At 46.9% G+C, this 25,898-nt stretch overlaps 1 protein-coding gene across 1 annotated transcript; it reads left to right on the top strand.

Moving 5' to 3' along the window:
* The first annotated feature begins 1,586 nt into the window (after window positions 1–1,586).
* Window positions 1,587–9,686, top strand: CDCA7 (cell division cycle associated 7). Its single transcript, XM_078871167.1, has 10 exons — window positions 1,587–1,703; window positions 2,989–3,138; window positions 3,904–4,038; window positions 4,290–4,868; window positions 5,454–5,531; window positions 6,419–6,625; window positions 6,850–6,990; window positions 7,239–7,388; window positions 7,732–7,868; window positions 8,867–9,686. The coding sequence occupies exons 1-10, from the start codon at window positions 1,686–1,688 to the stop codon at window positions 8,895–8,897; spliced, it is 1,626 nt and encodes a 541-aa protein (XP_078727293.1). The 5' UTR covers window positions 1,587–1,685; the 3' UTR covers window positions 8,898–9,686.
* Window positions 9,687–25,898: the final 16,212 nt, after the last annotated feature.

Here is a 25,898-nt window from a genome sequence, read left to right as displayed (position 1 = left end):
TTGGGATTATACTGGTAGGAACCTCCTGATTATCTATTTTATATGAGATCAGTTCGTGTAAACACTGCAGCCACTTGAGGCCGTTATGACCCCAATGGCAAAAATAGAATTGATACTTCATAGCTGTCAACCCAATCGGTTTATTGCCCCGTATTCTTGTACAGGCAAATTGAGTTTTCAGGTCCATACGGCGTACAGCCGTTTCAATACAGGCACATTTTATAGTAGAGTGTAATTTGTAGTGTATAGTAGTGTATAGTGTATTATAGTAGTGTATAGTGTATTATAATAGTGTAGTGTATAGTAGTGTATAGTAGTGTGTAGTGTATAGTAGCCCCTCCATCCTAGCTTAAATAGTCGCTCCAAGCCTGGGGCTTGTCATTCAGACTCTGTCTCCTCGACAGACCTGTTCTCTTCACTTGATACAGATATTTTGCTGTGACGGTTTCACCTGAAGACGGAAGCTTGTGTTGCCTCCGAAACGTCGTGATTTTTATTCTTTTATTTTTTATTAATTTTAATTTAATTTTTTACCTACGTGACTTTACCAAAATAACTAAGAGAATGATTTTGTAGTTGAAGATGCGGTTCGTGCAGCAGTGTGTTTATGTAAAGGGACGCAAAGTATTAGCAGTTAAAATTCTTGCACGGGCAAAGTAATTTAAACTTAATTTGGAGCTTTCGTGACTGCAGGAATTACTCTTTGGTTCTTTCGGTAAAGTCACGTATAAAGAGAAAGTAATAAATAAAATAATAAATCTAAATGGCATTTTTTTAAACTTATTTATTATTTTTCTCTTTATACGTTACTTTACCGAAAGAAAATATTATTTAATTTATTATTTTCTCTTTATACGTGAATTTACCGAAAGAAAATATTATTTATTTTATTATTTTCTCTTTATACGTGAATTTACCGAAAGAAAATATGATTTAATTTATTATTTTATCTTTATACGTGACTTTACCAAAAGAAAATATTATTGAATTAATTTTTTTCTCTTTATACTTGACTTTACCGAAAGATAATATTATTAAATGTATTATTTTCTCTTTAAACGTGATTTTACCGAAAGAAAATATGATTTAATTTATTATTTTTTCTTTGTACGTGACTTTACCGAAAGAATCAAAGTCATGTATAAAGAAAATATTATTTTATTTATTATTTTCTCTTTATACCTGACTTTACCGAAAGAACCAATGAGTAAAGTAATTTAAATTCGTGCTAGGGAGTCAGGCACTCCGCCGCACTAGGCACCTAAAGAATTTACCCGCGAAAATTCGGGGTCTTTCAACCGCAATGATTGATCGTTACGGACGACACCATTACAGCGGCGGGGGTGTTTTATTACGGACACTGCATGGTCAATAACCATTAAACGATATAACATATGATTTACTATTATTTGTAATAGGTATTATGTTTAATTATTTAAAGGGTGGCTCTTGGCTTAAGCTCGTCGAATTGTAACATAGATGTGATTTTATAGGCTAAAGCGTGGACCCCATTTTAAAAGTGGTACGGTCCTTAGTTAAAGTTTACTTGAAGCGAGGTCCGGCCGCTCTCTTCAGCTGCGCGCGTGGTTGGAGTGTGGTTTGCAATTATCGTCGCTACTTCAATTAAGCAACTTAAACTTTTTACGTTCGTTGCAAGAAGCAAGAGAAACAAGTACGAAGGCGTCATGTCTGCGACGGTAGAGGTGTGTATATTAATCGTGTTTAAATGTGCCGTAGTGATGTGTGTTCGCTGTAAACACGTGGCGTGTAACGCATTCATTTTTTCAAATAAAATTACTTGTATCAGTGCGAGCTTTATATTGGTTGTTTAGCTACGATCCGTTGTACTGAAGTTGCAAAGTTGTGTTTTTAGCCCATTGAGTGATGGTTGTACTCATTCGATTACTTCTTATCGACAATCCGCACTGACCAAAGTGGTGAAGTATGGTACAATTATCCCAACACGGCGTGAGGGGCCTTCAGCGGTGGTTTCGTGAAGAGGGGACTACATTATCATACTCTTTGATTGTAGCACAACGGGCTAGATTTGCATCAAGTGTGTACATTTGCATCTCAAAGCGTTGCGATATACAGTACTGTAAGAACATACAATGCAGTATATTGATTGCCCTGTATTGTTTAGTGCAATGGTACTGTGTGCAGTGCGGTTTACGTCCCGTGTGTATGAAGTGCTTCAGTTCATTCAAAGTTTTACAAGCCACGGCTTTCGTGCCCACCACCACACGTAGTTTGTAACCACCACATGGTAATTGACGAACTTAATGAACGCGCACGAAGTGCGAATTTAGAATTCTAAACGAGCGGTCTCGCACGTACGTTGTAGTTTTAAGTGGATAACTAAAAAATCACGAAGTTTTTGAGTTAGCAACTTGACATTGTCGTGTGTTTTTAGGGCGAACATTAAAGGTCGCTCGCATATTAGCGCGGGAAATCTGGTGGCGGGAAAACTACGTCACCACCGCATCCCATTAATTCATAAACACCGCGGTGGGGGAGTGGCTTGCGTGATTCTTCCTTGAACTTTGCAACAATCTAAGTCTCTTTTAAGGTTCCAATTTATGATTCCAAGTCATCATCGGACATGGTCAATCCACTGCTGGATCATTGTACAATTTATTTGTATAGGAAAGCAGCATTGCCTTAAAGATTCGGATTTGGAGGAGCGTCCATAATTTTTAAGATGGTTGGTCCATTTATTTTTAAGGTTTTCACTTGTCTGGTAGGAAATTGAAGTGGTTCGTGTGAAAGCCACCCGGCATACGAAGGGGTGGAAATCCAAGGTCCGTCCAGACGGATCAATGAGTAGACGTAATCTTGATTTGAAGCTTTCGTGACTGCAGGAATCCATGGTTCTTTCAGACACAACTCTTGTAAAGTTATAACAAAATGCCCCTGCTGGTGTTCATCTCTCCACCTCACCTCTCGTCACACCTGTGCACATTTTGTTCTCCCTTACGAACACGGAAGCTGGCTTCTCCCTTCGGCTGCCCCAGCAACGAAGAAGAGTTCAGCGGTTTCCGTGAGACCGAGCTGGTCCCAATGGAGACCACATCGGAGGACAGCTCGGACAGTTGCACGTCCTCCGACCACTTCAGCAGCAGCAGCAGCGTTGGGCAGGTGAGAACAAAAAACTAAAACACTTTTTTATTTATCTTACCAGGTAAGGCCCACTGAGCTGTATAGCTCTTTTTAAGAAGCGACCTGGCCATAAATGATAGCTCAATGAGGTGGCTGATCTCGTGGAAATGTGTAGCAGCCAAATACTCTAAACGCATGTTTAGAGTAAAATTTACGCGACCACAGGGAGACCATTCAAACTCCAAATATACAGGCGTCGGGATCGAACCCACGACCTCCTGTATACCAGGCAAGGTAGTAAACATCTCGCCACCGTGGCACCCCAAATGCAACTAACCTTCCTGCAACTGTTCTCCCGACACAGTCTTCAAGTCAAAGTTACTCCAATCCATGCTTCTGCTACTTGGACATAAAAGTCCCAGCACAGGCTGTCTGCCCAACCATAAACACAACATCAATTAGGAGGTGGTATGGAGGATAGCTAGCTATTCGGCAAAGAACAATTACGTATTTAACCTATGATACATTCTACAAAATTACATATGGTTATAATCGGTCGCTCCTGTAAAATGAACACACAAATTGTCAGCACGAGACGTCAATGGCGGATTATTGAAGTTAAACTATTCTGTTTTGGAAACCCGTTAGTTAGGAGTACACGTTGGTTAATTCAACCGAATTAGTTCTTATCTTTTACTTTAGTGGAACCCCAATGGCTTGGTGTGGCATCTCTAGATGGGACCCGACCACGGGAGTGAAACGCGATCGTGTAACGCGGTTTGGGCGCACGTGCAATGTCGCTAGGTACGCAGCCCCGAGGAGACGGCGTGCATGCGGGAGCTGGCCAAGCTCTTCCAGGACGACTCCGATGCCGAGAATGACACCTTCCACGGCTTCACCGACAGCGACGTCAACCTCAGCAACATGATTGGCACCATGGTACGTACAGTGGTGGGGGGTCCGGTATGATTGACGTAACGAGACGGGAGCGATGTGAGTAAGCGGGAGTCGCGACTGCATCTTAACGTCGTTACTTCCCGGTGAGCTGCCATGGTAAAATGAATCGTGAGTGAATTTGATCAACACACCCGTGTTACGTGCATCGAGTCGGGCATATAAAACATTGGTTTCGGCAAATTTATAAACTGACGTGGTAATTGAGTGACCAAACTGTGTAATTCCTTTCACAGTCGATGGAGTCCGAGTCGGACTTGGGTGACTCGATGGAGGTCCCCCAGCTGGACAAGGCAGCACCGGGCGAGAGCACGCCAGGCAGGGGCCGCCCATTCAGCCTCCGCGTCATGCTCAAGTTCCCGGTGGCAGGCAAGCGAGCAACCGGCAACAGCCCAACCAAAAACGACAACCACAAGTCCTCGCCGCCTGCCACCACCGTCATTGCAAGCTCAAACTCTTCGGTAACGCCGCGCAAGCGGGGAAGGCCGTGCAAGGCTGCAGCCATCGCCGTTCCGGTTTTCCCAGTGGTTGTGCTTACTGAGCTCGCCCAGGATAACCCGACCTGGCGATCGCAGAGACGCACGTGCAAGAACGAGTTGCGACCCGAGCCAAGCGTCGCCCAAGGCGACAAAAACAACAGCAGCGTCGACGACGAGGTGGAGGAGCAAGTGCGAGATGAAAGGGACGGCGCACGGGCGACAGAAAAGGTGGATCCGATGGATGAGGGCTCCGATTCGGAAGGCGAGGCCGAGCTGGAGCAGAAGATGGATTTCCTGACGCGGCGAGCGCTCAACATCAAGGAGAACAAGGCCATGGTGAGCAGTGAAGCGACGGTGGAATTGGTGGGAGTTTTAAGCTTGGTGAATGAGAAAAGATCTCTGAAGTGCCTTTCCGTTGTGCCCCTCTGTAGTCATGTGACTTGTCAATCAGAATCATTGTTTGTCTTAGAGAATTCCGATGGGCTATGAAGCTCATTTTCACAGATGTCTGAAAAACACCCAAAAAATGTCTGTGTGACTGCCATACATTTTAACTGATCGTCACTGTTGTTTGCTTAAAGGGCCTTGGCATAGACGTTATTTAGATTTTTAAACTCGTGCCAGACAGCCCAGGTCACATGGCATAGGTGTATACAGTATATGTGTGTATATATATATAGCTGTATGTTTTGGGTCGTGTCTGCTGCCTTTAGGATGTTGCATTAAAAATCCCCTCAATCGTACTGATGTAATTATAGGTTGTACTTCAGTTCCATTGCAAATGGAATCGATGGAACTTTAAATGTTGTTACAGATAAGTGGATTAACAGGTGCGGTATTTTCGTACAAACAAAAACTTTCAGCCATGTATGTTGGTGGTGCGCTCTTAACAACGCTGTTATACTGCCGTCTCTGCTGCAGCTGGCTCGACTCATGGCGGACCTGAAGACCATGCCGGGGCTGATGGGAAAGTTTTCCGTCCAATCGTCAACCCCCTCGGTGCGTATGATAAGACGAGCACTGCCACGGTAACCATACGTGTAACGACGCAATGCTGCCCAATCCACAAATACAAAGGAGATGTCACGGCGATACACTACTCCGCGCTGCTCCTGACGCTGTTATCTGGTTAGACCACATGGATATAAAATTGTAGTTGTCGCTCTGCATCTACTACATCAGCCATTCGAGAGAAGAGGAAGACTGCCACGGTGTCGGGGTCAATGCAGTCGCCCATCAAAAAACTGCCACTGTACCACTCTCACACATCAGTCTTTTCTTCCTTACATTTTCCCCTTAATAATCATAAATTAGACTTATGTAGCGTTCTCCATCCATGGATCGCAGAGCGCTGTACACAATTTCCATAAAAAATAAACAGCATAAAAACTATTAATAATAGTAAAAGGAAGAGCTCAAGGCTAAAGATGAAATTAGGTGAAATCCTTGAATAAAAATGTTTTAAGTCGAGACTTTTGGCAAAAAAGCGTTCCAGAGTCGAGGGGCCATGCAGGCAACAGCCCAGTCCCCCATAGACGCTGATCCTCTGTCTCCGTCCTGGGCCATCTCCACGTATGCTCATAGTCTTTCATGTCCGTATTCACAACTTCCTCTTTCTAAGCGGGCCGCTCATCCTCCACCCTGGTGTTTCAGTGCTTATCAGGTTTTGTCTTTATTCCATCAAGTTCCTCAACTTGGCCGTGGTTTCGCTTCATGGTAGAGATGCCGGTAATCACATTCGTGCCCATGAATTATTCAATAGATGTCGAGATATTTCTATGCATGGAAGTTATGCAGCTGGAGAGAAGTGCACACATCGCAATGAGTGGTCAACAATACAGAAGCCACAATTAACCCTCCTCTCTGAATTTTGTTTCCCTCGGCAGAAGGCCCGAAGGCCCCCAAAGGCAATGATGCCCGGGTTATCAGACGGTCCCGTACGGCGCAACCCGGAGCGGAGCACGAGGACAAACACACGCTCGCTGGGCCTCCGCGCGTCGTCGTCACCACCGTCCTCGCCCCACCGCTCGCTGGAGGAGCGACTCCGCTACAAGCGCAAGAGCTCGGACAGCGACGATGACGGTGACGATGAGGTGAGGGAGGGGAGTGGTTTGCCTGATGACATACGGGGCTGGGAGTTGGACTCTTTATTAGGGCTCCCATCTGAGTGGTACATAGTTAAATGCACGAACGAGTTCATAAATGGAAACTTGGGTTTGTTCGGACTTTGGTTGATCAGTTATTCGCTACCAACACGTTCCCCCAGCGGTCTACTAAATGCTACGTGGGTGGCGGTCTTTGTCTGCTCGTGTGTCAGTATCGACCCCATAGGAGACGCGGCGGATTCTGCAGCACCTCTGCCATCCTGCATGTCGTACGGAGTGTGGACGAGATCACCCAGGACGAGCTGACTCTCATCGCCGCCTCCACCTCTGACAAGGGTTACGACAAAGTCAACGTGAGTGCTTGTTGGAAAATGTGGGCGGAGAAGATACGGGGTGGGTGGGGGGGGTATTCGCTGATCTCAGTTCCTCGGCAAGTCCTGCTCCGCTGCCGAACCAATCGAGCCGCCGGTTTTCACCGTTCGTGGTAACGATGCGCAAGCCCTCAGCAGTGCCACTTCAGCTTTTTCTCGTAACAGATTGTCCCTGTGGCTATTCGTCAAGTTTCATGGAAAAATGTAACATTTGAAAATTGTGTCAACAGGGCAGCACGTGCCACCAGTGCCGTCAGAAGACATCCGACACGAAGACTTGCTGCCGGAACCCCGAATGCTGGGGCGTGCGCGGACAGTTCTGCGGGCCCTGTCTGCGCAACCGCTACGGCGAGGACGTTCGCGCCGCCCTGCTTGACCCCGTACGACCCTGTCTGCACCACTCCCACTAGCCAATCGCACAGAGTGCACGTGCCAGTTCGTGATTGAACCAGAAGGGAGCCTGTTGAAAGTTTAATGGGGGGGAATTTAGCAAGGTTACACCTGGGGTTGTGATGGTTGGCGTAAAACTACACTTGAGTCTGGGCAAATAACCCCTCACGACCGACACAGCGGTGGAGAGGCAGAAATCGATTGGTTCTCGGATCGAATCGTTGCCCATGAATAGTGATTATTAATCTATCCAAGTACGAGAGCGGAAGTCAATAATTGGTGAATACTGTTGCTCGCTGTGCTTGACCGCACCCTTTCTACCCCTACATCCAGGCTTGGCATTGCCCCATATGCCGCGGGATCTGCAACTGCAGCTTCTGCCGCCGCCGGGAGGGCCGCTGTGCCACGGGCATCCTCATCCACCTGGCCAAGTACCACGGCTACAACAACGCGCAGGCCTACCTGGAGAGGTGGGTGGCCAAACGTGAACGCAGTAGCTGATGAATAGGCACACCCTCCTTGGGAGCAAGGCAAGGCGTGCGTATTCAAATATTGACCAGGTTTATTGCCGATTGGCGGGGGAGGGGGGAAAACCCACCAACACATCAGGGAATGACAATCAAATACGGGCACAAATGGATTCTCGGACCTGCTTAATTGCGCATATCTACTGGCCACTTGGCAGATCAACAGGTTTAGGAGTTTAATAATTTCTAAGAGATCCACCGAAACTTGCCGTCAAAGCGCGCTGGATTGCAGGCGTGTGTCGTCGCCATCACCGCCACAGATGGGTTGGTTTTCAGTGCTGCAGGCCAGAGTCCTGGTCGCCAAGGTTATAACGCTGAGCTTCCAATGGCGGTGTGTCACCAGGCCTCACCAGCAGGTGGGAGCATTGGGCAAGTGGTGTCCTCCAGAATGTCCTAGCTATGATTAATATCAGTTGCCTTGCCTGGCAAATAATCCCTCGACTGTGGATTGTCGGTCAGCTGAATGCTTTATGTTCAATCATGTGGGGATGCATAGTATTTGCCAAGAGAGAGCTTATGTAAATAAAGCAATCCAGTGGACAAGATACATATTTTATAGAATTTTTATTTTATTCCTCCTTTGCTCTGTTGCTTCTGCAAGCTTCACTTGTTTCTCCCTGGAAAGTTGCTTCCTTGTATTTTACTCCAGACTTCCTGAAAAGATGGATAACATTTCTTAATTGTTAAAAATATACGTGTCATCGTTTGGCCAATGGCCATTTTAAAATGGTGGACACGGTTTCCAGCATACAACGAACGCACGAGGTATTAAAATGATGAGCTAATTTGATCACGTAGTTGACGAGTCGATGGATCAGATTCATAATTTCAACAGTCGCATTTCTAATCGGTTCTTCCCTGGTTATTAATGACAGAACGTTGATTTGGTGACACTGCATAACATTATCATCCTTCGCTGTGCTGTGGCGTCTCGTTCTCAGCCTTCAGAAGGAGATTGACGATGAGGACTGAGGTGGCTTGGAGTTGCTGACACTTCTGGGCGCAAGAACCCCTCGGCCCAAGGCGATTTTGGTGCCGTCTCGCCATCTAAAACGCAGTTGTTAACATTGTTGCTTTTGCAGGGCCGCCTAAAGAAACCCTGAAAAAAAACTTGTTTATTGTTGCGTGACTTTTGTACCGTTAAAATCCTCTAAATATATTGACAAGGCCGATGGGTATTTGTAAATTCCTATTCTCATCTTCTGAGCAAAACCTTTTGAGTATTTTAAAGATCGCTTGCGTGCCGTTTAAGATTTTAAAAACGTCAACTGTTGGTTTTATTACGGAACACGACTTACTTGAAATTTTGCACAAGTGCTGAAATCACAGAACTTGATACAAAAACAGCAGTTCCTAATTAAAAACATCGCCAACTCATTCGGTAGATTTTTTTTGCTGTGATCTTTTATAGAATTCTAAAACAAAATTTGCACGTAAACAATGCATCACTCTTTTGGCACTTGGGCAATACACTTTTTGAGCTCTTCTGCTCAGCCAAGCACCGAGTTGTTCAGTGGGCAAAGGCATAATATCGTTTTTCTAGGGTTGGTGCGTTGCTTTCATTTTACTTGTGGAGGTCTCATCTTGACTCACGGGGAAGCTAGTGTGGTCAACTGTTGTTTCATCACCACGCATCAATTTACATATAAAGCTTTTGAATTTCTCAAATATATATTTTTGCTTCTGGTAACATAAACTGGATACTTACACCAGGTTATGTTAACCTGCTTGTCTTATTCAAAAGTAACCGATTTTTTTTGCGTCGTTCATTTCCTTGAAGTTAATGTCACGTTCAAAATTTAACACAGCACTCACACTTTACTAGATTTTCTTGGACCAATTTCTGAAAACTTGAAACTGGTCACACACTTGAGTTGTATTAATGGCACGTACTGAATTGCTACTGTTAACATACCAAAACAATTGGCCTAAAACACCAGCTATGACCTGTAATATAGATGTATATCATTCTGGTAAACATTTTTGCGATGTTTATAACCTAAAAAATTCAGTTGATGGCTTGTGACTGTCTGGAATTGAAAGGATTTGATAAGGAAAATGCCGACTGATTCGAGTGGTTACATTTTCTTGCTCGACTAGGCAGGGTGCCTTTCCTGTAATTGTTGTGTGTACATTTTCCACGGGTTTCGGGTATCTTTCTGCTTGTTCTGTTGCACGGTTCCGTTTTATTGCTTGGTGTTTATACAATGCTTGTACTGTGATTGCAAGAGCAGTCTTATTTTACGAATAAAGTTTCTTAAGCGGTTCTTTGCTTTACATTTTTTCCCTTTGGAAAAAGGTTCTGCTAGGATGACATTTGTTCAACTAAAAAGGGATTTTAACGATTCAACGACTCCCAGTCATGTACAGAATGGTCACAAATACAGGTGAGAATACACTGAAAGCATTGTAAAAGAGAAATTCCTCCAATATCGCAAGTGTTAATTTAAAGATGACTTGTGGAACAACGGCTGAAGATATCACTCCAGTACAAGGTGTACCTATCCATAATTGATTCTTAGTATTCTTTACAATGCTATAATCATGGACAAATGTATGAGGATGAAATGAGGTGAGATGGATGTGGCCAAAATATCTCACGGCTGAAATTAAAAACCGGAGATGCCATTCCACAAGTGGGAAGACACCAAAGGACGGTCTTCCTGAAGGGGGAAACTTCAGCCTGGAACGCTCGCGAGTGCCGTCAACTCCGAGGACGAAGCCTCGTGGGAGACATCGCAAGCGAGAGACGCAACGGGCGCGACACGCGGCATCTCGCCCAAGGGAAGCGGGTCCAGCCACCACGCGAAGCTGCCCGGACCGCGTCGCGAGTGGAGTGAATTGGAGGAGTTCGCGGTAACCAAAAGGGGGCGACTTTCCTCCCCACCCACCCTCCCCTCCCATGTTTTTAGTTTTTCCCCGAAGCTGCTGCTGCTGCGCGCAGGACAGTGATGGATTCGGCGAGGCGAGGCGAGGCCTGGCCGCGCAATCAATGGGCGGCGATGACAAATTGGCGCGCGACGGCGCAAAGGATTTAATTAAAAAGCCTTTATGATAGATTGACGTCGCCCCGCGTGCCGTTTAACAAGGGTGCCCGTCTTTCGACGCTTGTTTTGATATTTAATGATAATAAATAACGGGCGCGATTTGTTGGAGGTTGTGCTGCTTCTACTGCTGCTGCTGCTGGTGTAACGCGGGCTGGCTCAGTGGAGCGCGTTCGGGAAAACCTTGGCGCGGTGGGCGTTTTTCGCCGAGTTTGATGGGGGTGGAAGAAAAATAATACAAATTAAAAATGTAAAAGGCTCAACTGCCTGGTGGCTTTCAATCCAGGCCTACGCTTCATTCATCCCAGAGAATAAAGTAATTGCGGTTGACGGCCGGTGACCCAAAGAGTGGTAGGCTTATTAACGAGTGAGTGAGTGGTGGTGTGCTGGGAAAGGACCGAGCAGAGTTAATGCCCTGCGGGTAAATTTGGACGAGTTGAGGATTTATTCGTGGCACAGCCCTATGAGTTCTGACCAATTTTTGGAAGTATTGGATATATTCATGGGGCTATGATTAAATCACCCATAATCTCCCAATCATCAAGAGTCTGGATGATGATGCTTTGGATGGGTCATCAATACGTAGTAGTAGGTTTTTACCCTTTAAACTGGTACAAAACTGACACCTTTATACAAGGCATCATGTTTGCAATAACCGCAACACAAGCAGTCAAAATGCAAACAAAAATAAACAACTCTGATAATGGTAATGATATGCACTGTCCTTGAAGTTGATTGGTCCACACCCGAGACAGCTTTTCTTAGAACCTAGTCTCCATTCGTGTTGGACCAGATGACGCCAAAAGGCGTACAACTCAAAAACAGCGCACTATCGGAGTATTGAGAGCTCGGGGTCAAGCATCAATACGTGTAAACAGGTCGTCACGTGTTTGTGCCATTACGTGGTAGTCAGCAGAGGGCATTGCCGCAAAATCCATTCTTGGAATGTACTTCTATGCTCCCACGTCCACAATGTATTCCTTCACCATCCCCCACTGACCAACGTGGTCAGATAACCCTGGCAATCCGCGCGGCGTAGGGCGGACATCATCCAGCAGTGGATTGACTATCGTCTACTGCATAGCGCAGCGTTCTTCAGTGCAAGGCCCACCGACCACTGGCGGCCCCTGGTGGCCTTTAGTGCGGCCCCCGACAATAAACAAAGAGTGAAAACACCGCTCCGTCATCATCATCAGGCTGCTGTCAAACCTCCAATGCTTGAAAATGTGTGGCGGCCCTCACACTGATGATGTCTTATCGGCGACAGTGCCCCCCCCCCCCCTCTTGAAATGAGTAAAGCACACTGCTGTGTCGTCATGGGTGTACACCAACACCATGTGGTGTATGTACATATTCACTCGGGCACGTTACCATGCGCTGATTAAACTCGAATATTCGGCTCATAATGCATGATTTGGGTCGTGCGTGTAATCATCTGTTACGATTTAAACAAGTTAAATGTTAACCGTTTGCTCAAAGGCTGAACAAAATTGTACAAATGAGACAAAAAAAAGATAAATTCCAAATGAAATGGGGAAAAGATAAATGTATTCAAACGGTGACAATTTCTTCGAGTGAATGGTGACGAGACGGTGAATAATTACGTCCGATTAGATTATTAGAATGTCACCGTGGTCTATCAGTACCAGGCACGTCACGAGTCATCGATTTCAAGCGATTATTGCGCTCGCATACATTCATCAAGACCATCGATTATGTACACAATTATAATTACACTAATGATATGCCCGTGTTCCTTTCGGCGAAGGCAACAAGACAAACACACGCGACAGCTTTAAAGTCTAGCACCATGGTCATGGATGTACAATGACACCACGGTCTGGCTCGTGTTTACTCGGTATGTACTCCTGGATGTCACATTTGGGATTATCCGAACGTTTGACGTCGCGTGATGCGACCCCCATTATTGTGCAGACATACCCCGATTCGCGTCTTCCCCCTTTAACGAAGTTTCGCAAATGCGTCGTCACTTTGATGATGAACATGGCTACGACCCGATTTGCGTCGCTTCAACTCCACGCGCTCACGTCGCTGACCAGCACAGTCCGTCCATTCCCCGTTATCCGTCGCCACCAGCACCGACCCCTGTACACCGCTTCGATTTGACGTCGTTTCGATGTACGTCGTCGCACCTTTCAGGAACGCATTCCCGACGTCAAGGCGGGGTTAATTGCCGTACATCACTGTTGTGATTTTTCGTTCCAAAACAAGACTGGGTTATGACGTTGCACCTTCGTGAGCAAGGGGAGACACATTAAATAATTCAAACATTAAATCACCGCACATTGTAAATGATACGAAACTTTAAACGACAACAACAAAAAACCCTAATAAGCCACCCCAAAAAAAACAGAAACTCATCCCTATAGTCAGTAGGTGCCAATGCACCCAGACACGGTGGAGCGAGCGCAAGACCATGCGGTGCGTGGCGCGCGTGATGTACGACGCCGCTGCTCTGCTCTATGGATTCCGCCGAGTTGGAGATCGGCACTGGGGCTGGGAAACGCCGCTCGCGCCGCGGCTATTGGCAGACGGCGCGATCCATCATAGCGCGGCGCGAATTACGCGCATTGACACGGCGAAACGAGACGGGCTCGGACACACCTCGAGATGGGGAGGCCGCCACCTCGACACGCCGATATCCACCACCGTCTCACACACACACAGACGTACAGACAGACGCACATTGAGTTAATCACACACACACACAGACGTACAGACAGACACACATTGAGTTAATCACACACACACAGACATACAGACAAACAGACATTCAGTTAATCACACACACAGACATACAGACACACATTCATTTAATCACACACACATACAGACAGACAGACACACATTCAGTTAATCATACACACACAGACGTACAGACAGACACACATTGAGTTAATCACACACACACACAGACGTACAGACAGACACACATTCAGTTAATCACACACACAGACATACAGACAGACACACATTGAGTTAATCACACAGACATAAAGACAGACACACATTCAGTTCATCACACACACACAGACATACAGACAGACACACATTCAGTTAATCACACACACAGACATACAGACAGACACACATTCAGTTAATCACACACACACACAGACGTACAGACAGACACACATTGAGTTAATCACACACACATACAGATATACAGACAGGCACACATTCAGTTAATCACACACACAGACATACAGACATACACACATTGAGTTAATCACACACACACATACAGACAGACAGACATTCAGTTAATCACACACAGACATACAGACAGACACACATTGAGTTAATCACACACACACAGACATACAGCCAGACACACATTCAGTTAATCACACACACAGACATACAGACAAACACACATTCAGTTAATCACACACACACAGACATACAGACAGACACACATTGAGTTAATCACACATACAGACATACAGACAGACACACATTCAGTTAATCACACACACAGACATACAGACAAACACACATTCAGTTAATCACACACACACAGACATACAGACAGACACACATTGAGTTAATCACACATACAGACATACAGACAGACACACATTCAGTTAATCACACACACATATTGAGTTAATCACACACACACAGACATACAGACACACATTGAGTTAATCACACACAGACATGCATACAGACAGACACACATTGAGTTAATAACATACACAGACATACACACATTGAGTTAATCACACAGACAGTTCGTCACACACACACAGACATGCATACATACAGACACACATTTAGTTGATCACACACACATATTGAGTTAATCAAAGACAAAGATCCCCCGTATAGCCTTAACATCCTTTTGGGGCAAGTGCTGTTTGAGAGCACCCATGAAGGTCGGGACGGAACACGAAGGGCTGGGTGGCCAGCACCACGCTGGGACGCCTTTGTCTCCCCATAGCGGATGTTTTACACATTGTGCCAGCTACTCATTTGAGGTTGAGTCAATCTAGGGGAGGCCCAGATAATCTTCACCGGTGATGGCCGTGAGTGAGAATCAAACTCGGGTCGCAAGGTTCGTAGCGCCACCGCTACCCACCCAAACACACACTCGCACACCTACAGATGTAACTAGTTTAACCACACACACACACAAACCCGTGTTTGCACATCACGCGTCAAAAAATTAAATCTACACTCGTAACCACACATACACACACCCTTCGTTACACACACACCGAACCATTTGCTGCTGGGTTAATCGCTCTCCACGCCGTAGTGATCACGGGCCATACTTTAGCACACTACTCAGTGTATGTTGGTGACAGGGAACAATCCTGGACCTGATTAGATCAAGTTCAAGTTGATTCTGTTGAACCAGGTGACAACTAAAGAGACCAGAATGTCTCATTTGCAAGAGTGACCCGGAGAATTATTCTTTCGGTAGGGCGGGCGATGACTGCTATCAATAGTCCCAGTTGATTAATCTAAAACGGTAATTTTCGAATATGGAAAACGCCGGCAAACAATGCCCTCCTCTCGCGATTGACGCCAGGGTGTTCTTTAGCATTCCACTGCAAAGCGGACGAAACATTATTACAGCTATTACACACCGCAGTATTAACCAGGGCGGTCCGCTGGATTCGAACCGTGAACATCGGCGAACGTGATGCTGTTGGAGTAGCGGTCTGCACCCTGCGGCTCCTTGCGGCAATTTTAGCTGCTGCCCCGTATGAGCAGCCGTTAACAAAAAACGGAAACAACTTGAATCTTGAAACAAAATTAACGTAAAGACAATTGATTAAATATGACAGGGAATGGGGTCACTATGGAATGTCTTAGTGACAGCAAAAATGTACAACAGCCAAATTGTATTGTTTAATAATAACTACGGGGAGAAACAAAAAACTATTTTGTTTAAGTCAGAATGTGTTGTCATCTCATGTGTACCCGCTGTGTCTTTGTATACGAGTCGACAACAACAAAGCAGATAAAATCAACAAAATAAATGTCTCTCCTTCTTCTTCTACCTTGAAAGGTTGGCAGCATATGTGCTAGGCCGTGTCAGATATCACTCGGCACTGAAGCTGTCCGTGACTGGGACTCAAACTCATGTGGGCAGGTGAGGGCACAAATCACTGTGCCACTGCTCCACCCCCTCCTCGGCTTACATATCTCACACGCAGATCGAACCCTATACACTCGTTCACTCACACGCGCAGACACGCAGGTGTGCACACGTGCACTAACCATCACATGCGCGCACATACACACACACAGACACACACAGACACACAGTTCAACGCGCGCTCGTTGATTAAATTTATTGATATTTACGCAAGGATTAAATGAAAAGCCATCGCTTCCCCTGTCATAGATGGATCCGATGATGTTTTTTTTTGAATTAACATTCGGAGCGGGGCGGGGGGTGTTGGTGCGCCGCTAAACCATTGGATTGTATTTATGTCTAAGAAAATTTACTGTGGAAAAATTAGATTCATTGCGGAAGTTTAATTCTCCCACATTCCTCTCCGCTGGACATTTTCGAGCAATATTTTGTTGGAAGTTATTAACACGATTGAATCAATGGCCTATACCGTGCGTGAGGAAATCACCCTCTTGGGGGCTACCGGGATCAATCTGTTAAATGCGCAGTCATGTTTGCTGCTTCAGCAGAAATTATTGAAATTGAATTACTGTTTAAAATGGCACGTAGAAAAAAAAAACAAAGGCGAAAATGATTGTTTCCCACATTTATTTTGTTATATTGTTTCCAAAGAGCTTTAAAAAAAACACTTCTAAATAAATTGCCAGCACAAGCTAGTGACGACTTAAGAGCAAGACGATTGAACGAGTGGCAGTCGAAGGAGGGAGACACCCAAGATGACGTCGACCACAGAGGACAGAGGAGCGATGCACTCATCTGGTGTGAAGGTGCCAGGTGGACTGTTACATCGCAGGGCTGTGAGAGATTGTGGCGGCTTAGTTAAAACCAGCAGAGGATATTAAATACGGTTAACGAGTACCTCCTTGAGCCCAAATCTGTGTGTTATATTTTAACGAGTGTTGCTCTTTTAAAAAAATTACTGCACAAAACCACTTTGGAAGGGTAGAGAATTCGGGATGCCTCGTTTAGTTTCATGAGATGCGTGGTTGAGGCAGAAGTACTGTCTGTTTTTCACTGTGCAGGTCAGAGTGTTGGGCTTTATCTGCTAAATAAACCTCTGGTGTTAGTACACAAATGCGTATGAAGGACGCAGGGAATGTTTGAGCACCGGGTAAGCAACTTGGAGGTTGGGGATAGAACGTGGCAAGCGAGCATTGTAGACTGACTGGAGAAGAGAGGGTGGTGGTGGATGGAACGCATGCGCAGGATGGAGGAGGGCAGCTTACCAAGACGGGCATTGGAGTGGCACCCAGAGGTCAGTTACTTCGGGGAAGATCAATCGACAGACGGTGGGATCAGTGGCAAATCGTGGTGAACACGAGGCCTGGGACCAGGAATAAAATTGGGCCACCCATCCAATGTTCTCCTTTCTTCAGAGCCCGGAACTTGGGGCTGGCTCCCTGAGGCTCGTGTGTGCAGGCGATGCAGTTGCACCGCCTGCACACTCAATGGCTAAGCCAACCTGGTGTGGTATCGTGAGAGGGGACGTTGAAGGTCAGATGTCAACCTTGACGATTGCAGGGTCTAGCGGAAGGAGGTGACAGCGAAGCGTGGTGGCATCATGGCATTAGGTATGATGACAATTGCCCTTCTTTTAATCAACACATCAATTACCTGAACATACTGTTACGTGTAAGATATTATCCTGGTTAGAATTCAATTAAATTCCAGAGTACTTTAAACTCATGCACATGCAATAAGTTCCTTATAGAGCCTTGGCACTAAGCTTATCTTACAATGGTATTCCATTCGGCTTATGAAGATCACAATGTAATCCGGTAAATTAATCAACTTATACTCCAGGAATTACCCAATCAAGATGAAACACGTCTCAGCGCTATGCCACGAGTAAGAGATGATACAAGAAGAACGCATTTCCGTGTCAATCAACGTATTCGCTTTCCAGGGCAATACCATAAAGGAGAATTTATATCAACAAGCAAAACAATGGACGAGTTTCGCAATGCTGGGGTTCGTCAGTGGAGTCGCGCTTGTTCAACAAATGCTGCTCGACTGCCAGATGATATTGGCAAGAGGGCTCCGTGTACAATGCGGGACCCCAACGCCGCACACAAAACCACTGTGCGATGCCGTTCAGCGTCGTGGCTATTTCAGGGGGATCATACTGGTAGCGTTATAAACGATGCACCGATTAACTTTGATTCCGATTACCATTGTCCTTCTAAGACACACACATATATATATAACGAAAGCAATTATGTTCATGTACGCTACTAGAACAAATATAAAGGAACAAACAAGACAACCTACGTGCCTTTACCGAAAAAACCTAAGAGTATGAATCCTTGCAGTCACGAAAGCTTCAAATCTAGAACAACATACGACGGCAGAAGGTAAAAATAAAGAATAAATTCTTGATTTGAATAGTGTCCCTAAAAAAGAATGGGCTAATGTTGTCCAATTATTCCCTCTGTAAACCCAGAGGCAATACTTCAAACCAACTATACAGCTAAATTTCGATTTAAAGCTTTCGTGACTGCAGGGATTCGTCTTCTTGGTTATTTCGGTAAAGTCGTGAGAATAATTTTATTATGTTGAATTTTAATTATTTTATTATTTCCATTCTACGTGACTTTACCGAAAGAACCAAGAAGAAGTATAAAGGTATTACAGATAATAACTTGTCGAAAACCTACCTGCTGCACTGGATCTGGCCTAGAGAGCACCGACTCATCGCCCAACAACAACAGCAGCTGACACTCGCGCGCGCCAGGAATTATCGACGTCACCACGCGGTCGGTGCTCGTGCCAGGCACGGTGCACTTTTCAGGTCAAATATTCACTGGAAGGTCACAGGACGGACCTCCTGCTTAGCGGGTGTCCCGATCGCCTGACGGTTCCCATCTCTGTGTGATCCACCAACCTCGCCTCCAAGCCGCCGGCCGAGATTACAGGTGCGAGGTGGTGCATCATCATCATCGTCATTCCCTCGGGGTGCCTCCCTCCCATATCACCCTCGGCCGATGGAAGAAGGAGGATGAGGAGGGAGGAGGGGGAGGCGACGGTAATTTACTGGGCGCGTTATTAATTCCTGAGAGACGGCGCCCGCGATACAGAGGCGCAATGTCATGCTCGGCAGAGCGTAAAAGAATTGCGCGTGGGAGGGGGAAACGAGAATCCCCTAAAAAAAAATCTAAGAGGAATGAATGAGCGATGGTGCCGAGAAGTGGAGAGAGAGAGAGAGAGCGAGAAAATAAGGCAGGGGTGGGGGGAGAGAGATAGTTTGGCGAGTGGAGGGAGAGCAAAATAATAGGTCAAGTTTGGAGGGATGAGTGTGTGAGTGGGAAGAGCGTTGCGAGGAATAAAATGGCCGAGAGAGAGAGTTTTGGCAACGCGAGCGAGATGGAGCAAGGAGCACAGAAGGAATGGAACACGTCAAGCAGAGAGGAGAGTAGGCCGAGCAAGGAGAGTACTCGCAGTGGAGTAAGTGACGGGGACATTGCATGGGAAATTAGAGATGGTTTGAATGAGACAAATAACAACGTGAAGAGAGTGGATTTGGATGAGAGCCATTAACTCGCCACCTTGGTTAACATACGACTAAACATCTATTCTGCTGCTGCATGTGGGCCTCCCCACGCTCTGCTGCGGGTCATGCGAGTGGTTCGACTTTGCTTCTCCGCGCTGGTCAGTGCGGGTTTGGCGAAGGCGGCAAGCACAGACGTTGGAGCGTAGCATACATAGTGCAGTCCAACAATTTGGCCACACTGCCCGCCTCGCGAACAACGGAGTCGCCCCCCCCCCTCCCCCGGGCAGCTGTCAATCCAGGCCCCTTCACTTCCCACTTAAGGGGAAAAGTTTTTGGGGAAGGAGAGAAAAAAAATTGAAAGCGGCCGGAGAATCGAGATGGTGGGGGGGGGGGTGAACAGGCAGGGAGATGGAGGGAGGCGGAATCGCTCTACCGACTAGCCTCGTCTGCGAGGGTTCCACGGCGAGACGGAGAGTGGCCTCGAGACGTCCCCGTCCTCAGGAGATGTTAACTACCTCGCCTGGTGTGCAGGAGGTCGTGGGTTCGATCCCCACCCTGATGCCTGCTGCTGTATATTTGGAGTTTGCATGTGGATAAGAGATGTTAACTACCTCGCCTGGTATGCAGGAAGTCGTGGGTGCGATCTCGACCCTGATGCCTGCTGCTGTATATTTGGAGTTTGCATGTGGATAAGAGATGTTAACTACCTCGCCTGGTGTGCAGGAGGTCGTGGGTTCGATCCCCACCCTGATGCCTGCTGCTGTATATTTGGAGTTTGCATGTGGATAAGAGATGTTAACTACCTCGCCTGGTATGCAGGAAGTCGTGGGTGCGATCTCGACCCTTACGCCTGCTGCTGTATATGTGGAGTTTGCGGTGTCTCTCTCCCTGTGGTTCCGTGGATTTTTCTCCGGGTCCTCTGGTTTTTATCCCCTCTTCCACATTTAGCAGCATGCGTTTAGACCATTTTGCTTATTGTACATTTCAACGTGACAAGCCACTTCGTTGAGCTATCATTTGTTGCCAGGTCGCTTCTGAAAAAGAGCTATATAGTAGCTTAGTGGGCCTTACCTGGTAAAATAAAATAAAAAGGTTTAAAAATAAATTGTCTAAATCACCACTCACCTCGACTCACCGCCACCAATCCCCCAATTGTCCCGGAGCCCGCATTGCGCTCACCGGCACGTGGGATTGCGCGTTAGGGCGGAGCTCTGGTTTTTTTCCAATCACAAAACTCGGGAGGTGCGCCCGTTCTTCCCCAATATCCTACAATTCTACAACAAGATGACACGCGATGCGTGAGTAGAACACCCCCGCTGGGATTACGGCTGCAACGATGGCGCCTCTGAATCCGGCGCGGTGGTTTCAGTGGCGGCAGAGCGAGAGGCTCGCGGTCGGATAGCTGCAAATGAGTTCAAATCCTGTTTGGGGTTGACTCGGCCGATTACCTCTCCAGGGTCGATAAAATTAGGACCACTTTGGAGGGATTTGTAAACGGTAAATGCATTTTGGATAAACCAGAGGTCGCAACCGGGTACCCGATACCCGTACCCTACCCGATACCCAGCTACCCGTACCCGGCCGGGTACGGGTACCCGTTTGCGACCCTGTTGCGGCCGGGTACGGGTACGGGTAAGGAATCAAAAGCCGTTTGCGACCTCTGGGATAGATTCGCTCCCCCTCCCGCCCCAATTATACGAATGTGGAATTTCCACCACTAGCAGCGCTGTAATTAGGAAATTAGTGTTGTCTAAATGCTCTCATAAAGAGCTGCAATCAATATTGACGGTACACAGTCACTATATTGCGGCGCTTAAAATGTTAAAAGTCAGTGATTGACAGCTCAAATGAGAATTGAGTTGGTGATTATATCCCTGGTTCACAGCCTTGAGCCAGTGGTGGTAAATCCACCTTTCTGTGGCGGGGCCGAGTAACGTATATCTATAGGACAACAACCATTGTTGACTTCCCCAGAAAGTGCTACTCATTGTCTCGAACCTCGAGTGATGGAAGGGGTGAGATTACCTGTCTACCATGAATCGAACTCACAACCATTCAAATTACAAGCCGCTCGCTCCACCGCTGAGTCACCTGGGTAAATTTGCAAGGACAGTTACAACGGGAGGTGATCAAACAAATACAAAGATCCCCCGTACAGCCTTAACAGACTGTTGGGGCAAGCGAGCGCCTATTAAGGTCGGCACAGCACACGAGGGGGTGGGTGACCGGGATCACGTCCTACCGCGATGTTTAAACACCGCACCAGTTACTCATTTGAGGCTAAGTCGACCTAGGGGAGGCCCAGGACGGGTTCAGATATTCGTCACGGGTGTTGGCCAAGAGTGTGAATCGAACTCGGGTCGCCGACTTTATAGCGCAGCGCGCAAAACAGCTGATAAAAACACACACACACACAGACACAAACACGTCTGATACAATGCGTAACAGAAAGTTGGTAAAATACGAGCCCCTACACTTTGCACGGCGCTGTAGGTGACAAAGCATGAAGCATCGCTTTGGAGTGGGAAAAAATATTCCGAATGCGGTCAAGTCACTTGTCACGGAGCTAAGGAGGCGCGGTGATTTATACGCGAGCGGGGTGCGAGGCGTAGAATGAGCTCCCCTCTCTGGGACAATTATTCACTGGCAGACCGGGCGGGGTGGCCGTGCAGGCGACACATGCATGGGAATCCCTTGCCTGGGGTTCGTATGTGTCCTGTCCGTGTGTGTGCTGGGTGTGAGTGCGTGTCGGTATGTGCGTACTGTATTGTGAATGTTTGCTGTGCATGCACGTGTGCTGTTTGTATGTGTGCCAGGCATGTGCTTTGTCGATGTGTATGTGTGCTGTGTGTACCCCGTGTGCGTGTGCATGTATGTGTGCCAGTTAGTGCACTGCACTTTGAACCCGGCGACCGGGGTTTGATTCGCAGTCAACATCAGTGTGGAATATCGTCACCGGTTCAGGGCGCTGCCACCGAGGTCGAATAAGCCTTACAAGACACACGCGCGGCGCAAATGTGTGAATCACATGTGGCTTGGTGTCACACTGATCGCACCACCCATTTCTGCGCCATGCTGACCTCAGTTGGTGTTCGTTAACCGCACTTACACCAACAGCCTGTGTCGTCTCTACGGGAGATACTGTGTCCTTAATGGGAGCGGTGGTCAAAGTAGTTGCCGTACTTTACTACAAACACCGCGACATGGGTTAGCCTCCCAGTCACGGATAAAAACCGAACCTCCCATGGACCTTCCCAGGGCAGGTTGAAGCGCGTAGCCTGCTGCTTGCCTCGCCACCCCCACCCTAGGAGGCTTGCTCACGGCACTTGCCCCGAGTGTCTAGAAGGATTTCCAAGCACGTGTGGGTGTGAGAGTGGTCCACACACAACGATCACAGGCAGGAGCCTGGCTTTGATTCTGAACCGCCACTGTTGAGACCTGGAGTCGAACCCAGGTTCTCAAGTGTAGAGCATTGATGAGTCGCCAGTTACTGTTGACTGCACAACAAAGACCCATCAAAGTAAACGATTCATTTTTTACGCCATTCAGCTTATTCCAGCTTTGATCATTAAACAAGGTAAGATTCACACACCGCACGCACTCTGCATGATGTATAAGGGTGTGCTCCTAGTGTAGATGCGTAGGCTTTTAGCAGCTTCAGCAGTTTTCTGGCATTTACAGCAGCTTCTAAGGCCGTTTATCTGTTGACATGACGCCGTAATTGGGAGAAATAAGTACAGACTCTTCTACTCCCCACCACTGTCAACCACAAGCAACACCCAATGAGTCGGACCTAGCCAACTCAAGAGGAGCTCTCTCATATATTCCGTAGACATGCCTATGACTTATAGTGCACAAACAGCTGTCCAAGACAGACATTCAGCCCAACCATGGTTACAGTAACTGAGCAGTTTTATTTCACGATCCAGCTAACGGTACTTACGTTTCTCAACTTAAAAAAAAAACTTCAATTGCTTACCCCCCATAGTAGTCGCACGGAGTCCTAGTGAAGAGAGCCAGGAACGAGCAGGTCCAGCTTGGCTCTGCTTTTGGGACAACTCGCTTTCCCCGTTTGTCCGGTTCCTCATTATTTGTTTGTGGGAGGAAACTAAAGTTCCTTGATCACAAGCAAGCTTTGTGCCGTCGCATGCCAATGATACTATCCTGGTCGCCCGAATTCGCATCTGGTTCAAAAATACACTGGCACCGAGCGACACTCAAAGTTCTGAACAAAGCAGGCCAGCAATCTTCTTCTTTGCTGCATCTTTGTTTGTATGCCGGTGGGAATCTCCCGCACATTGGGTGCCTGCGTGATGAACCAAACCTGCCCACACACAAGTCTCTTGATTGTAATAGTGCCACTACACCTGGGACATCTGACCAGCTCCTGCTGAAGTAACAGCGGCAACTTTTTACGGCCCTCTGGTTGGTCAAGGCCCCCTCACGCTCTTGGTCAATGGGGTTGCTTTACTACAATCTCACGCTGGTCAGGGAACGCCCAGGAGCAGTTCAGATATGTGCAGGGAGACCCGACTTACGAACACCCGCACTTAGGAACCAGCTTCCACGAACTATTTTCTTCTAACTTCGACTTAAAAGCGAAGTCGCATTTGCAAATTGAACCGTGGAAGTATTTTGTTCAGCTGAGCGATCCTCGGCGAGATGTAATGAGTCAGCCTCGTGCTGGGAGTGAGTGCTTCTGTGTGTGTGGCCATTAAAATGGGTACATTGTGTTCCGACTTACGAACCGGTAGACTTACGAGGCACCGGAATGAATTGTGGTCGTAAGTCGAGGTATGCCATATGTTTAACTTCTTTCGCGCCGTACATAGCCAACCGTGCTAATCGGAGTCACTTGCCATTGATGTTAGTCGTAGCTGGGAATTTAAAGCAGGTTGCCGGGTTTTGTAGCGTAGTGCACAAACCAATGCTCTACCGTTCCACCCCGTGCTAGTATTGGTGAATAATAATTCCCTCTACGCAGGGAAGCATAGACACACATCTCGTCATATTGTGGAGGGCCCTGAATTGAGATGTTTGGCCAATGACTTTAACGAGTGTTGGGATTCACGTGGGAGGGACCAGTGTACTTGCAGGAACGCACGCAAACCAGATGTAACATTCACATTTTTGTACAGGGAGGTCCAGATGTCTCGTCACCCCCATTTCATTCTCTAAAAAAATCATGGGTTTACTTAAAACAGAAATGAATATGCACACCGGTTTGCTGAACTGGTAACGAATTGGTACGTTTTAAGTGACAAATATTTTCTATTGGCTGTTGGGTGGTGGTGGGGTTAACAACACATTTATATTTACGCGATCTAACCCAACACACTCTATGGATAATAGTGGTCGTGAAAGCCTACGACGTATTAAACTGAGAAGAAAATGTTTTATGGGGTCAATTAATTGGGGGTCACAAGACATCTGGACCGCCCTGTAGATTTAATTCACAGATCCAAAAAAAGTGACTCTTATATGACTCAACCCATCTCCCTGCTACCTTTGCAGCCCCTTGCCTCCAACGCCTGGCATGTACTGGTGGCCACTCGTAGATGCAATTAACGGGCTAAATTCCGCTTAGCTTCCGAGATCCAATGAGGCCGAGTGAAATGCAGGATGCTTTGGCCGTGAAATGGGTGCAATGCTGCTCCTCCAGAGTGCTTGTGGATGATAAGCATTAACACAAAGACAAATGCATTAGTTAGCACAACATGCGGCAGTAACGCTTTGGACTACACACATCAATCCGCTTTACAGATACTCAAGCTGCGGGGAATAATACAGACGCTACATAAACACAACAAAGTTAGGGAATTAACGAGCGATCGCAGCTGCAAGGGACGCACATAAATAAGCTCGCAGATAAATAACACGGAGGCAGTAAATAAATAACCGAACTGGAAGGCATGAAATAAACGACCGTCGATTTCGATGTGCTGGATATTCTCGGCGTGACAAAGCACTGTGGGCACGAGGCTCACATCCATCCTCCACGAGTCTCCATTTGGCAAAGATCGGCAGGGCCATCAATCAGGGTTCCCAGGTCTCCCTGCGACCCCACCCCCAATCCCCCACACCCTCTCTGCCTGAAGCCACATGAGCTATGACAGCCACTAAATGGGCTCCTGAGCATGCGAGGGTGTCTGCCTCCCAGCTTCTTCCACAAGAAACTTAGACCTATGGCGTATACCATATTGTAAGAAAGTGAGTGTTTAGGGTTCGATCCAGGTATGTCGTGTTGGTAAGAAACTGCGTCTTGT

Source organism: Lampetra fluviatilis, chromosome 31 (assembly GCF_964198595.1).
Source record: "Lampetra fluviatilis chromosome 31, kcLamFluv1.1, whole genome shotgun sequence".
Taxonomy (NCBI): Eukaryota; Metazoa; Chordata; class Hyperoartia; order Petromyzontiformes; family Petromyzontidae; genus Lampetra; species Lampetra fluviatilis.
The sequence above is the reverse complement of the archived record's forward strand: the minus strand, read 5'-3'. Positions and strand labels throughout refer to the sequence as shown.